This window comes from Dendroctonus ponderosae, unplaced genomic scaffold (genome assembly GCF_020466585.1).
Source record: "Dendroctonus ponderosae isolate FM_Combo_2020 unplaced genomic scaffold, Dpon_F_20191213v2 Dpon_F_20191213_3, whole genome shotgun sequence".
Taxonomy (NCBI): domain Eukaryota; kingdom Metazoa; phylum Arthropoda; class Insecta; order Coleoptera; family Curculionidae; genus Dendroctonus; species Dendroctonus ponderosae.
In genome coordinates, this window is record NW_026018508.1 from 11,427,946 (window position 1) to 11,442,610 (window position 14,665).

General features: G+C 34.6%; 1 protein-coding gene across 7 annotated transcripts in view; it reads left to right on the plus strand.

The window, feature by feature from the left end:
• Nucleotides 1–14,665, plus strand: part of LOC109546751 (voltage-dependent L-type calcium channel subunit beta-2) — a 55,102-nt gene that overhangs the window by 12,754 nt on the left and 27,683 nt on the right. For 6 of the 7 annotated variants that reach the window (XM_019917846.2, XM_019917850.2, XM_019917847.2 and 3 more), the window contains one exon: nt 8,646–8,681. In XM_019917846.2, the coding sequence (XP_019773405.1) occupies nt 8,646–8,681 (36 nt within the window). Of the gene's footprint in view, nt 1–8,645; nt 8,720–14,665 lie in introns of those variants that run through there. The other variant, XM_048664686.1, reaches the window with a different exon arrangement.

Below are 14,665 nucleotides of genomic sequence, written 5' to 3' on the forward strand. Positions count from 1 at the left end.
AATATTGGAAGTGGAAATGAGTTCATTTTGAAAACTTGACCAAATTTGACTGATTTTGGCTTTTCAAATTAATTAATTAAGACCGTGCATTTTTTTCAGTATTTTGTCTCAAATCTAAAGTTAGCCTCTTTCTGTTGAGGTGTTTTCTGAGGAATTATTTAGGAGCAGATACAGAAAAAATAGTTAAACAAAGCATTTCCCCGGAAATCTCATATATTTACCAAAAATTAATTAATTCATAATACGGAATGCTATAAATTCACCTCTTTAATGAGTTGAGAAAAATCAATGTCCTGAACTTTGAAATCAGCTTCATAATCAAACTGCACGATTTATTCTGAAACTACTAAAGTTTTCGTTAATTACAAGAATGATTGGATCTCGTAAAACAGTTTCATGTTAGAGGGCGGTTGTGTTGTAAAAAAGCGTGGAAAATCCGGTAGAAATGCAACTCTTCTTCAAGCTAAAATGCTCAGCAAAATCAACGTTACACTGACAAATTCGGAGCAACTCTGGAACTGGATAAATCCTGACGGCTGCGAGCGATTCTATTCATGTTTGCAGTGTTATTTAGTGCAATTATTTTTCAGTTAGTGTGTGTTTTTGCAAAAAAATAGTGGTGCAGATAAATTTTCCATAGGGTGGCAAATGAAACATTGCAAAATTGGTGAAAGAGCCACATGCTCGCAGTAGGACCAAACGAAACGTTTTTTTTTTTGTATTACAATATCACAGGCATTAAGATCTCGTATCTCGACAAAAGTTTTTGAATTTTTGGCTGAACTCGTTTATTTAGAGAGGTCTTAAAAAATCAACTTCCTGGAATTTCCATCAATTTTGTTTCTTATCTTCAGAAAAAATCAAGATACCGTGTTATATGAATGAACGAAATATTTCAAAGTAAACTTCGCAGAATCACAAATTTGGGAGCAAATCTGATTTGGTTATTTTTTATGCATCCCTGGGTATCGAATTGTTGTCTTAAATTGTCCTGTCTTTGAAGATTCAGCTGCTTCAACATGAGCTCAAGATGGTGAAGGTCAGACCAAGAGCAGAAAAGTTGTTGCCGCAAGACCAAAAAGTCGATTTTTTGTCTTTAAAGTTTTGGTGTTAAGGTCCAAAAAACCTCATTTTTGTCCAACTAGGAGCTTGCCAAACTTGGAGGATGCTCCAAATCTTTAAATGGTTTTACTGCTTGGTGTTACTGCTTGTTTCTGTCAAATTCGACACGGCCTGCTCGATTCACATTTTCCAGCAGACAGACAAACCATAGCCGAACTGAGAAATATTTCGTAAGAATAAATAGTTATTTATGAGTACAACGTGCAGACAGACTTCATCAGTCAGCGGTCACTTCTTCAGAAGGATCCATTTTCTTGTAATAATGTCGAAGGTTTTATTGATTTAGGGTGTTGTAAATTAATGTAAACTTTAGACATGATGTCTTAGATGAACTCTTGAAGTTGCACTTCCAGCGAATCAAGAGTTGACATCTTCTAAAAATTGATACCAAAACTGAATTGAAACTTATAAATGGAAAAAATATTTGCCTAGTAAACTCCAGTTAGTCGTCAAAAGAAACAAATTTTGTAAACCATTTTTTGTGATACTCACGGATTTTAAGAAACCAACTCAATCTCTGAAAACTCGTTATTTCCAAATAAATATATTTCAAATCCTGTAATCCGGTGACAATGATTTCCTGCTTTCAGAACTTCTGTAAAATACTTTCTCGTTTTCAAATGGATTGTAACAAACTGGCTGAACATGAACAAAGGGCCAAAAATGTGACATTTTCGACCATACTCAAAATGGTCATTATTTGACCCGTCTTTGCAAACTATTGAACGCAAAATGCTTGAATTCATCATCGATCTAAAATAGTATCTGCACCGTACTGCCTTAACAAACAATGGCAGGTACATAAAATCAGCTATTTTGGAACCTGACGGGCGGATTCAATAAAGAAGAAAATTAACTTTTGCATTGATGTGGGTACCGCAATCAGTGCCATAAAATAGTGGTCCCGACCAAAAGGACCTCTCAACGAAATTATCGCGAAATAGATTTGGAGCTTCTAGGAACACCGACTGTTAAATGATCGAATCATTGATTTATACGGCATTTAACGAATACTAATAATGCCGAATATCTTTTACCAGTGATTGCTATTGGTAGGTGGCTGAAAAATATGGTGAAGACGAATATTATGCTGATTGCCCGCACATAAATATGTTAGTCCGTTTTTCAATAGAAAAAAGGTGATAAACCGCGCAATAAATCTTAGTTTGGAACGCCTTCACTGCTCATAACATGACTGTTCCCATGACTTTGCTTATGCATATTTGTGGCGGATCCATTTTGAACCAGCATCGGTACCAAGGTGATTTAAACCATGATTTCTTAGTGGGTTAATTGCATTCAGAACAACTTTTCATTTATGCGAAAATATTAGAAACAGTTCGGGTTTCCAGCTATCACCAGAACCATTTTCGGATTATTAGTTTAGCTTTTATCACCTCTTAGCTGGGTTAGTTTGAGTGGTCCCACTTCGTTTGGTTCTACAGTTCCTTCAACTTTCTTCAAACCCAAACAATCAACTGTCAAGCAACAAATCTTAGCCTTTACTTTCCGTAGATTCTCCACGGGCTTTTATTGAGTGTACCTAAACTGCCTCAACGAAAGTAAAATGTGACTTAAGGTACTTTACCTGAAACTGCTCGAACCCTTTAACGAATGATGATGTAACATCTACAACTTTTACTAAGTTTAGAATCCATTTTGTTCAAGCTCTGGTGAGCGATTTTGAAAAGATATTTCAACCATAAATAGCATTCCTACGAAATAATACCTTAAACATTAAATGCACTTTGAAGCCCGGAATCCCCATGGCATTCATCGAATAAACGACATTGCCATTGAAGACCATTCAGTCTGAAATACCTGCGAAGGACAACAATAGGCAAACTTTGATTTGTTATTTTTTTTACATTAGCCGGGAGTGTCGGGAATTCATTTTACCTGAAATACTTTTAAAAACTTTATGAACAGTCATGCTTCTTCGTCTCTATAACGTGTCTAGAACGTTCACTTGACTGCCGAATATGCCAGAAAGGACTCATTTATGTGCGATTGTCAGGTGATTTTTAACTTTGTTTGAGCACAAAGAGTTTGCAAATGCGGTGGTTTCATCGGGAAAATCAAATACTAAAAGGAAGAAGCTTTAAGGGGCTTGAGAATGCTGCATATTTTTTCTGTGGAGATCAGAGTGGGAAGCTTCCAGATTTTCTGGAACGTGGATCTTTTGATTGATCTATTTTGCATTATTGTTGTGAAGACAACCAAAAGATTAAGTTGAGTAAGCGGTTAGCTTCGTAAGTGGGGCATTGACGAACATTGCTTGGGCTTTTATGCATGACAATGGAACGAAGAATTCTGGTCCTTGACTGACAACATCAACCAAACTATGCTGATGATGCTAGCTGATTTTGCTTAGGCTTATTGTATGAGTATAGCAAATAGCTATATTTTATTCCAGCTGTGACATATTAATGCTTTGATCTAGTTTTCTGTTTCACATTGGTTGCGTTTAATTTGGAAATAATCAACATAAAATCTCTAGCACACTTATGTCCCACATACAAAGAAGACATAATTTCTGTAAAATACAATGCCTTCAGCTGCACCATGATTTAGTTTACTTGCTCCCAGGTGGGTAAATGGGTGACTTTGAAAATTAGTTGCCGACACCATTGTTGAGGATCTGAATGCACCAGTAGTAGTGCTTTTAATCCATTGTTCCCTTGACTCGCAATGACTCCAACTTGATTATTTTTTGAACAAACGAAGAAAGTACCAAATGCATCTACCTTTTCTAGCCATTTTTCCGTATAGAGGTTCACGCTGGTTTTAGTGAAACGCTCTGTCTTTGTATTATAACATTCCGGGAAAAAATGCATTTTGATGTAAGTTAATGAAAACGTGATAAAGTATAATTAGTTAACAAAAAATATGTATTTTTTAAATTACATTGTTTCTGATCTTTGAGGCTCAGTGATAAAAAATTTGCTCATAAGAGGGCAAAGGTCAGAAGAAAGGACGTCTGTTAAAAAAATAACAAACATGTAAATGCACTAGAACAGAAAAGTACCACCAAGATCTGTATTCATAGCTGATTCTTACGAAGATGATGGTGGAGGAGACACAAACGGAAATCACCTTCTTGTAAAAATCGCCACTGTGGTGATTCGCATCATTTCATTCATCTAAAAGCCACTAAAACAAGGTCGACGATCGTGAAGAATAGCGTCAAACATATAGTGTAGATAATCATCAGCCATTTGCCAGCGAAAATTCAAATATAGAACATTTTGTTTGGTTTTTCAAGACTTTTTCAATGATGAAAACACCACGTTCTGAACTTGTGCAAAATTCATATTTATCACATAATTTACTGCTTTAAAAAAATAGTGATTTAAAAAATATTAATCATTAGCAGAAATTGTCGATTCAGATTTGGAAGACTTCGGTTGGTCTGCCAATCCTGGGCAAATATTGACGCCGAGCCCCCAGTACTTCACTTCACCAGTCCTGTAACAGCTACAGTATTTCTTCGCCTGGCCGAGATTCTGCGAAATCAAAACCTTTTTAAATTTATGTAAAAATTTAATGTATTTTTGGTCCACACCCAATGCCCAAAATAACAACCTGATTTTAGGGTGCCTGCGCTGATGCCAGGTCTATAGCACGACTTTCTTCAATTGTTAGTCTTAATGCTTCACTAACCTGATGTGAATGTTGATCAAATTAATTCAAAATTGTGCATAAATGCAAGTTGCAGCAGCCACATGGTTAGATATTTTACAATCTTTTTCGGAAATTCTGCAGAGGATTGTAAAGAACTCTGGAAATGTTTTTTTTTTTTTAGTGGAAAGCGATAGAATTATTGATGAAACTAATGGGTTTTTCGGGTTTTTAGGCCGTCGTTCGGTAGAATTTCTTCCTGACGTTTCGCAAGCACGACTGGTTTACATCTTCAGAAGTGGTTTGCGCATTCTGTTGGGTCTTGCTATCCTCCGGTGTACTGGATTCTCTTTCCTGTCCTGAGCTGTTGCGTTGATGAGCTGACAACGTCGCCGGTTAATTTAAGGGAATCAAATGGTAACAAAAGGTATTTGTTGGACCCATATCAGAAAATGTGCCACTATAATATTGCGCTTCAAGTTGTCCGTCAGATAACGGGGTCTGGCAGTACCCGCTCCTAAATTGCAATAATGTTTTTTTCTGGGAATCCTCTGGGTGTTCGAACTTCACGTATAGTTTTGCCTTTTCTTTCCATATCCTCCATATACCTATAATTCGCAGGATGTCAGTTACAGGTAGTCATTCTTCCATATTATCAAAAGGATTTTATCACAGTATTTGTGACTAAATGGACAGGTGGCTTCCTGAGCGTACATTATCGTCTCATTTAGGGCGGTGTGAAATCTTCCTTTTCTTCAGTTTCAGTTTTATTGTGTTTGACCGACAACTTTCCCTATTTTTTTTAAAAGTCATTTTATAGTTGACTATCTGGCTCCAAAAAAAGTTGATGTCGATTTTTCCCGTTCTATCTTAACTCAATGAAACGACTGAAATAAAATACTGGAGAAGGAGATAAACTGGTATAAAAAAGCTTTTTCACTCCAGGGTGATTTAGAATTTGCCTCAGTTTTCAGGATGTTTAGGAATGGATGACAATGTTTAAATGAAGATCACTGTGCAAAGAAAACACAATTTAGATATGGCAACTGTGCAGCTTTCGTACCTGGAATGAAGCACCCTTTCGAAGTACCGCCCTATCTATGGTACCGCCTATCATGCGAATATCTATACCGCAGTTGGGAAAGCAACTTGATGGGATTTAAAATCTTAATTTTAAATTAGATTTAATGATTTTCTTAAATAAGTTACATAATTAATTGGTGACCTAATGAAAATTCAATTGATGATTATTTAGCAGACAATTAAAATTTAGGAGTCTTATAGACAACAATTAAATTTGAGCTTTTTTCCAATAAACCCCTAGGATGCCGCCTTCAAGGCCTATTAGAGAAACGTCGCAGACATAATTTTTTTTAACGTTGTAAACTTCCAAGGAGTTCAGTACCTTTCGGTTTAGAAACTCTAGTTTTGTTTCAAAAAAATTAAATTTTTTTCCAATATCTCATATTGCTTCTCTTGATTGTTAGATTAATTTGAATATTAAACTTTTAATATGTGAAATTAAAATTGCTTTATTGAAGCACTAACTGCCTCGAGCCCACTTTAGTACTGCCAATGCGGCCAAGACCCGACCATTGCACCACATAATAAGTAATCGATGGTTCTTTTTCGAAAGGTACCGTGAAACAAAAGTGGTTTCGACTTTACACTGACCTTGGATACTGGGTGCATTAAATGTGCGGCAAAGAAAAAGAAGAAAAAAGGAAGAAAAGTGAGCAAAAAAACCACACCGGCATTGCTGAACGTCTGGAGCATATATAGGTCGGTTTGGTTATATAAGTGTGTTCGTGTTGTAGTAGCAGTTGCCATATTTTGCCAATATTGCACTTACATGATCCCATTTTTACGGAAACGCTTCAAGGGTTGTTTAATTGAAAAAGTTGGTCTGTTGATGTACGCTTTATCTAAGCATTTATTTGGTTTGTGTTAAATTAATTTTTTTAATTTGCAAATAAGCTTCATGTTGACGCGCTTAACTGGTTTTGTATTATTTGCTTTATTTTATTTATGTAGTTGGCTTAATGGCTCAACCAACGAGTGTAGGGTATGGTTCTTTCAAAGAGTTTAAGAGGATTTAGAATGGTTTATTACCGCCGAAATTCTGAATTAGGGGGTAGATTAACTGAGGCCACAGTCGGTTAGAAATAGCCGCAGTGTAAGAAGGGAAAATCGCATTAGAGCTGAAGAACCACAGAATGGTTAAATATACATATTTTTAATTGTCTAGGTTTTCAACAGTCTGCCAAATTGCAAGGGTTTTTAAGGATTCAAAAATGTGTTTGAGCAATTGGAGGGTCTAGAGAAGCCCTGTTCCTGTTATTAAGATCGGTACTCCACAGTTTACCTACTTTGGCGGTGTTCTACACCTGCAAAGACTTTGACAAATTTGTGCGAATTTTGGATGATTTGAAAAGTGGTAATTATTCGATTTTTCGATTCGAAGTCGCATTTAACGTGGATAAAAATTTCACAGATACAATTAATACAATTTAAAAAATCCTCTCGTTTTCATTGGCAAAAAGAACAACTGTTGAACAACTAAACACCTGAAATTATGTGTAGCCTTCGGAACCCTTTATTTACAGGGTATTTTGATGAAAGAAAAACTGCTGATTATATGGCAACAGAGCAGTTATGGCCTCAAATTTCAACTGCCTCGAAGTAAAACAACCGCATCTGCCGCGCTGCAGCACGTGCCCCTAGCACAATATAGGTGAGCAACTCCTAACTTTGTGGGCCTTTGCGAAGGTGCCCCAAAGGAGTCATTTAATTATACATCGTATCCTTGAACTTACTCTTCCATTTCGAATAATTTCTTGGAAGTAGATGACTTTAATGGAACAGAAGTGGACTGCAAATCAAATTTGCTACCGGAAATATTAATGTTGCTGATTAAACAGCTGGGATTTTGCTAGAGGATTAGGGTCTGGATACTTCAAAGTCTTTTACAGAAGTTCGCCTAAGTAATAGTAATGGTTCCATTTTAATTTAAGAGCTGAATTTGACACTGCTCCCAGCAAAAGAGTAAAATGAAAAATTAGGTCATTAAAACCAGTTCCGGTCCTGTAAACGCGCGCTATTCCAAAGCCATATGTTAATCCAAACTAATTTATTATAACCACAGCTTTGAAGTTTTACCCTTTTCGATTTTCTAGGAAACATCTACATGTCGGTAATTTTAATCTAACATGAAACACTTATTAAAATCGTTTTTGTCTGGTGCAAACTCCTTTTGTGCTTGTTTCCACCTGCCTTTAATAAAATTCGAATTAATTGCGGGTTTCGGGTTCTCCTGGCGGCATCGCAACACCATACCGAAAAGATGGTTTAGTAATGTGTAAAACAATGGGCCATTAAATAACAAGAATTCGCTTTGTGTTATTTAGACGGTTTAGTTTAGCGTTGCAGAAGACCGATTTGATGTCATCAAAATAAGGATTTCACGTTGTTTCGGCTCTTTCATGTCCAGCTTAGTTAGAATTTGCATTTTTCATATTAAAAGTCGTTTTACGAGCCATTTAAGACAATTAGCAAACTTTCTCCTGCAGTCTCCTCCAGAGCATTTCACAATTAAATCGCAATTAAAATCACTAAAATTGCACGTACGTTTAATGTTAAATTGTACAAAAAAGTGCATACGAAGTTCAGAGTTTTAATAAACATGGAAATGGAATAATCTATCACCTCTCTAATCCTGTAACCCTGGGAGAGATTCATGTTTTATTAGTTACTGTCGGTAATGCATACGGAGTCAAATGTTCCTTAATTTTACCAGTAAAAGAAGACAGCAGTTAACATTAACAAAATCAAAGTGTAAAGCATCTACAAACCGCTTGTTTAGAATCTAGTGATTTATTTAATTCTCCATTCTATTGTTTCAGGAATCTTCTCCAACTTTGACGCTCATATCGTCAAAGGTAAGCAGGCCATGCGACCGCAGCGTTGTCCAATCAAGGTGTGTGTAAATGTGTGCTTTTCATTTGTTCTCTCACCACTTACAAAGCAAACAACCAATGAAACTACCGAACCAACACCGCGAATGCATTTGGGTTGGTGTATTTTATATACCTAATGCTGCTCTTTTCTATGTCCTTGTATATGCACCAGCTAGGTATATGTATAGTTTTTCGAGCACGTTTCCTTTTTGCTGTTGGCACGACTTGTCTGGGTTTTTTTCTCGGAAGTAAGTTTAAGGTGGTGAAACTCCAGCAGTTTTCCACCCCACAGGTCTTTTATGGAACTTTCGTAATTGAATGTGGCTTTAGTATCGTTGCAAATGACCAGAAGCATACTAACACTCATATGCAACTGTGCGCATTTTTGATTAGTTTCTTCTGATAAGTTGGGCGACTGAGGTGTTGGTGAAGCAAATTTAGCCGCGTTTTAAGTCAATTTGTGCCAAATTTGTCTGGATTAATCCCAATACTTTAAGAAGCGAGGCGATGAGTAGAAGTATTTAACTACTGTTATAACTTACTGAATTAGTGAGTGCCATATAGAGCAGGAGTTCGGAAGAAGATTGCAGCTGATGACCTTTCACAACAAAAAATGCAATTATTTTTAAGTTTCTCACTAAGCGATTGTTTTCGGCTTTAGTATTAAGTGTTCTTTGGATGATTTACGTTTGAACCCTAGGATCAATTGGTCATTTAAAGTGGTTAAATTTCAAGATGGTCTACATGCTGCATGGCTATCATCGAGGTTATAGGATCGATGTCCCAACCCTAATTTAGCGTCATTTTCAGGGGCGATCGAATAGAGAGCGAAATTTATGAACCAGCTTTCTACTATAGGTATAACTACCTATCTTAGCTTTTCCCCAGCATGATACATTTTTCCAATTTTTTTTGTAATCCCAAATACCTCTTCAGAGGAATGATCCATTTTGAATCTCTCTGTATAGACTGACTACTGGAATCCAGCCGAAGAATCTCACTTCACAAGTCAAATAAATATTTGATCATATTTCAACATGAAATGTGTTTTGTTCGGGTTTTTGCAGGAATGAAAGTGTCTGATTTGACTAAAACATTTCGAATTCTAATAGTTCAAGTAATTAAGCACGTAAATACAATACTTCCTGATAAAGTAATCAAGCTCAAGCCAGTTGCTGTCCAAAAAAAAATTCGCCATACCATCGGCGAGCTGTTTCTAAATAATAAACAATCAATGTTTGAGTAATTGGCAACTAAATATGCTCATAAATAATAACTGTAAAAAGGCCCATATTAAATAAAGCGGTTATTAGCATCATGGGATACTTTTTTTTCGGTGATAATAAGCCATAAAACACTGGCAGTTCATACCGCGCACATTTACTGTTCGTAGTTTCATTAGATGCTTTAATTAAAATTTTTATGGGTGATTAAAATTTCCGAAAACCAATTATATTCAATGCGGTTTGAAACTGAAGTTACCCGTGTAATAAATTTTTCGATGGTTCGTAATAAATAATGATTCTAATCGCCGATTGGAATTCGACAATAAACTTCGTCTTTTGGTAAGCATAGAGATCATGTATCAAGATGTCGGTATGATACATATTTATGGCTGATGTGATTGTTGATCACATGATCGGCAACATTTGGATTATTTAAGCAACCGCAGGAATAGTTGAGATATTTTTAAGTCGCTTTTGTTTGAGTCATCAAATTTAAACATATTGCATGCAGTTAACTTTTAAAAATTAGCTGCTCAACAAAATAAACTAAATAAAGCCAAATTTGACCGAACTTTGGAACGGGATAAATTCTGGTTGCTGTTTGGAGCGTTGTCCACATCAATTATTTTTCTCTTTATTCCTGTTTTTGGTCAAAAATTAAGTGTTTTAGATTAAATTGACGTCATGCAAACTTTGTAAACCGTCGGCGTACTGAAATTTTTTCTTGAAATCTACTAGGTATTTGGTTTTGTAATTATTCCTCTTTCATTCTTGAACATATTTTCAAAATTTAGAGCTCGTGTTAAAGCTAAAACTTTATAGTCGATTCAAATTCGACCCAAATCAGAACGGCCCCCCAAAATCTGGTATTTTCGAAGACTTTCAATTAAAGTCAAGTTTACTTTCAAACAATTCGTTTATTTATGCAACCCTGTATATATTTTTGCTTAAGTAGAATATGAAGTTTCAGTTTCAACATGAGCTTCAAATTTAGAAAATCGGTCTAGGAAGATACATCAATATCATCGCAACACCAGAAAGTTGATTACTTTTAGATCGCCTTGTAAATAAAAGGGATAGGCAAGACGTTAAAAGAAAAACGTTTCGAAATGTGAGGCTTGCCTTTATGCTCTCGGTGTTGAAATCCAAAAAAAACGCCGCTCAAATAATTTTTTTTTACTGTAGCACGTTCATTTAGATGCTTCTTTTTTGCAAGGATTTTTCGCATTAGCAAGATTTTTTGCCACTCAGGATTTTTCATTTTCCATCGAACTTTTCATTGAGGGAAATAGGAATCAATTAGTGTTTTTTATTCAGAAATTTTATTGCCAAGCTTGTAGCCTATCAGTTACCATATTTCGTTTTTAAAGTCGCATACCTATTCCTACTTGTGTAAGGCTTTTCAAACATTATTTTTTGTTTATCCTTATTTTGGGGTTAAAATTAAATGTTTTTGTTTTTTGAAGAAGCAAATTCAGTGTTGGAAAATTATATCTACAATAATTAAAATGCTCGTGAAACTTACTATAAAACTGAAAATTTTCATACGCAGTTTGTTAGTCCCTGAATATTCATATTATACAAAATAATTAAAAAATAATGATAATAAAATAATCAATGAGAGCAGGAATACTAATGATAACTGAGTGAAAACTTAACAATTCATCACTTTTTTATAACCAGCCATCAGACCACATAAGACAATTTCAATAAGCTGAGATCAATCTTAGACATTGTATGAAAATAAAATTAATTAAGGTCTTTTTGCGAACTACAATATCGAATGGGCAGTATTGCTGCAAATATATGCGGGTTTTTGCACATTCAAGGTTAGCCGGTACCGCATATAGCTAGTGCCCAATTTTACGATCGTCTGCAGTTACTTATTTAACATGTTTCTTGCAACAGTCACCCGAACACTATTTTCGGAACTGTTACCTGCACCAATAAGCGAATTATTGGGAATACTTACAGTGTAATTTTTAAGTATTTTTCGGGTTTTTAAATTGATTTTATAGGCCTTCGAACTAGCCATTTTTTTTTGTTGAAAGTCAAGCAAATATGGCTGGCGAAAGTGTTTTTCTAATCGCAAAAATAAAGAAATAATTCGTCTAAGAATGAGAAATTTATTGGTTATAATATTTTCTGCATGAGAGATTACTCAGTTTCTGAAATAGAATTGCATTGAAAAACGTGCCGCAGTAAAACAAAAATTTGCAAAATAAAAATCCTTCTTTCGCGCTAAAAATCTTTATAAAAAAGAGGCATGTGAGGAAGAAACAGCTATTTTCTGTAAGAAAAATCACTCAGCTTCTTAAATGGATTTAAGAAATAAAACAAAAATTAAAACATTCACAGTTTCAGGTTACTAAAAGTGCAAAATCTTAATTCGCCCTAAACACTCTCCAAAACAAAAGCGGTATTAAAAAAAAACACTTTATAATACTATTTTCCGTATGGGAACGTACTCAGCTTCTTAAATAGACTTACATAGAAAAATGTGCTTTAGCAAAATAAAAAATAAAACATTGACAAATTAAGGTTTCTAAAAGTAAAAATACGTCATTCTCCATAAAAACTTAACAAAAACTCATAATTTTATAAAGGAAACTCTATTAGTATTATTATTATTATTATTATGCTTTCATGCTGTGTTCATTTGCATTGAAAAAGTTCGTTAGTAAAACCAAAAGTAAAACATTTCAAACAAAAACAATTTCAAGTTATTTAAAATGAAAACCCATTATTGCTCCCGAACACACCCATAAAATTCAATGTTTGAGAAAGAAAAAAACTTTTTGTAACATAATTTTCCTAATATAGTTTAGTAATGGAAATTACTAAGCTTCATAAGGGGTAAAATAAAAAAATTTAAATTTCATATTATTAAAAGCTCATTCATCAGTTTCCCCAAAAACTTGAAAAATGAATGAAGAAAAAATTTAAAAATCTGCATTCACGAAGGAAAAACCCTTTCCTAGTAATGTTTTCTGCAAGAGAAATTACCAAGTTTGCAATGCATTGAAAATTGTACTAGAGTAGGTAACGCAAAACTGAAAATATTGACAATTAGAAGTTACTCAAAGTGAAATTCTATCATTCGCCCCAACAACATTAAAACATTCGGTATGTGAAAAAAGCCATTTGTAATAATTTTTACTGCTAGATATTTTATAATTTATTAAGTTTCTGAAACAGTTGTACATTGAAAAATGTGCTTGAGTATCACGAAACTTGAATCATTGACAAATTTATGTTACTAAAAGTGAAAATCCGTCATTCGCCCTAAAAACACTCAAAGAAACCCGGTATATGAAACAGAAAACAACTAATTGCAATCATATTTGTGGCGAGAAAAATTACCGAGCTTCTGAAACGGGTTTCCGTTTACTTTAGTAAAACGAGAAACAAAACATTGATAATTTCAAGTTATTCTGGCACTAGAAAAACGCATATCGAGAATCTCGGCTCCCATTTAAATTCTTCAACCGATTTCAAAACATATTTTTCTAATTCAAGAGTGTATTTTTAAATAGACACAAGGAATAATAAATTACTCTCCTTACGGCTGCACTACCCAAATCTAATTTTAAAACATCATTGTACGTTTAGTGAGCGATGTATTGAGTATTCGGTTATTTATACGTTTAATTATCTGGGTTATTATATACAATTGAATTATGTTAAATAAATGAGTTTATTGGAGTCTCTTTTTGAGCAGCTTATCAGCAATTCAATTTTAATTTTTAACTGAAGAAAATGTTTGCAAAATCGTGTCCAAAGTTCAGCGTCAAGTCAAAAAGGGCATAACGCAAGAAAAAAGGAGTGAAGAAACCAACTAAGAATGAATGCTATGAGAACGCTCATTTATTTTAACAAAGAAAATTCTTTTGAGCATGTTAATTTATTGATGATTTTTTTCGTTAAATCGGTTGGTCTTGCGAACTGATAACTATAGGAAGAATGTTAAGTTTGATGTGCAGTTTTCAAACTGTTCAACAAAATACATCATCAATTTAATATATTTTCACACGATTTTAAGAGTCGAAAACCAAGGTGACCGGTATAGGGGTATGTGTATAGTCATAAATTTAATGCCTACTCTTTAACCTAAGGTCCAGGTAAGATTTTTGTTGGTACCTGTTCCATCTTAATGTTCCTTTATTCGACAACTTTGATTTTGTGCGCGCCGCGTATGCGATTCTTAAAATCGTTTTTACTTCGTTTATTTAGTGTGCTTGAATCTTGCAGGTAATGGTGCTTGGTTCAGTGGCGTACTGCTGAAACTATTTCCAGCAACTCAACATATTCGCCTACTTGGAATTTTATTCTTCAACTTTCAATCCGATTCCGTTTTATTGTTCAAGAAACAATGATATTTTTATGGGCATTCGGTACTACGGCCACCATAATTATTTGGTGCTTAAATTATAGCAAACAGGAAACATAAATAACTCTGTATTGCCAAACCGACCATTTAAATTGATAGTTCTTCGTCTTTTATCTAGATCCCGAATACACATTAGAAACACATGACGCCAACAACACTTGCATAATGATATACCTTTGTGGCAATTAGCTAGAGTTTTTAATTTTGTTTCTACCGTCTACGAGCAAAGTTTCATAATTTTTTTTATAGGAGAATGTACATAATTGTCGACTTGCAAGCAGAGGCTAATTTCTGCATTTGCGTTTACTTGAATAGTTCGGGGCTTTGAAAATTTTCCAGTATTTGCTGTA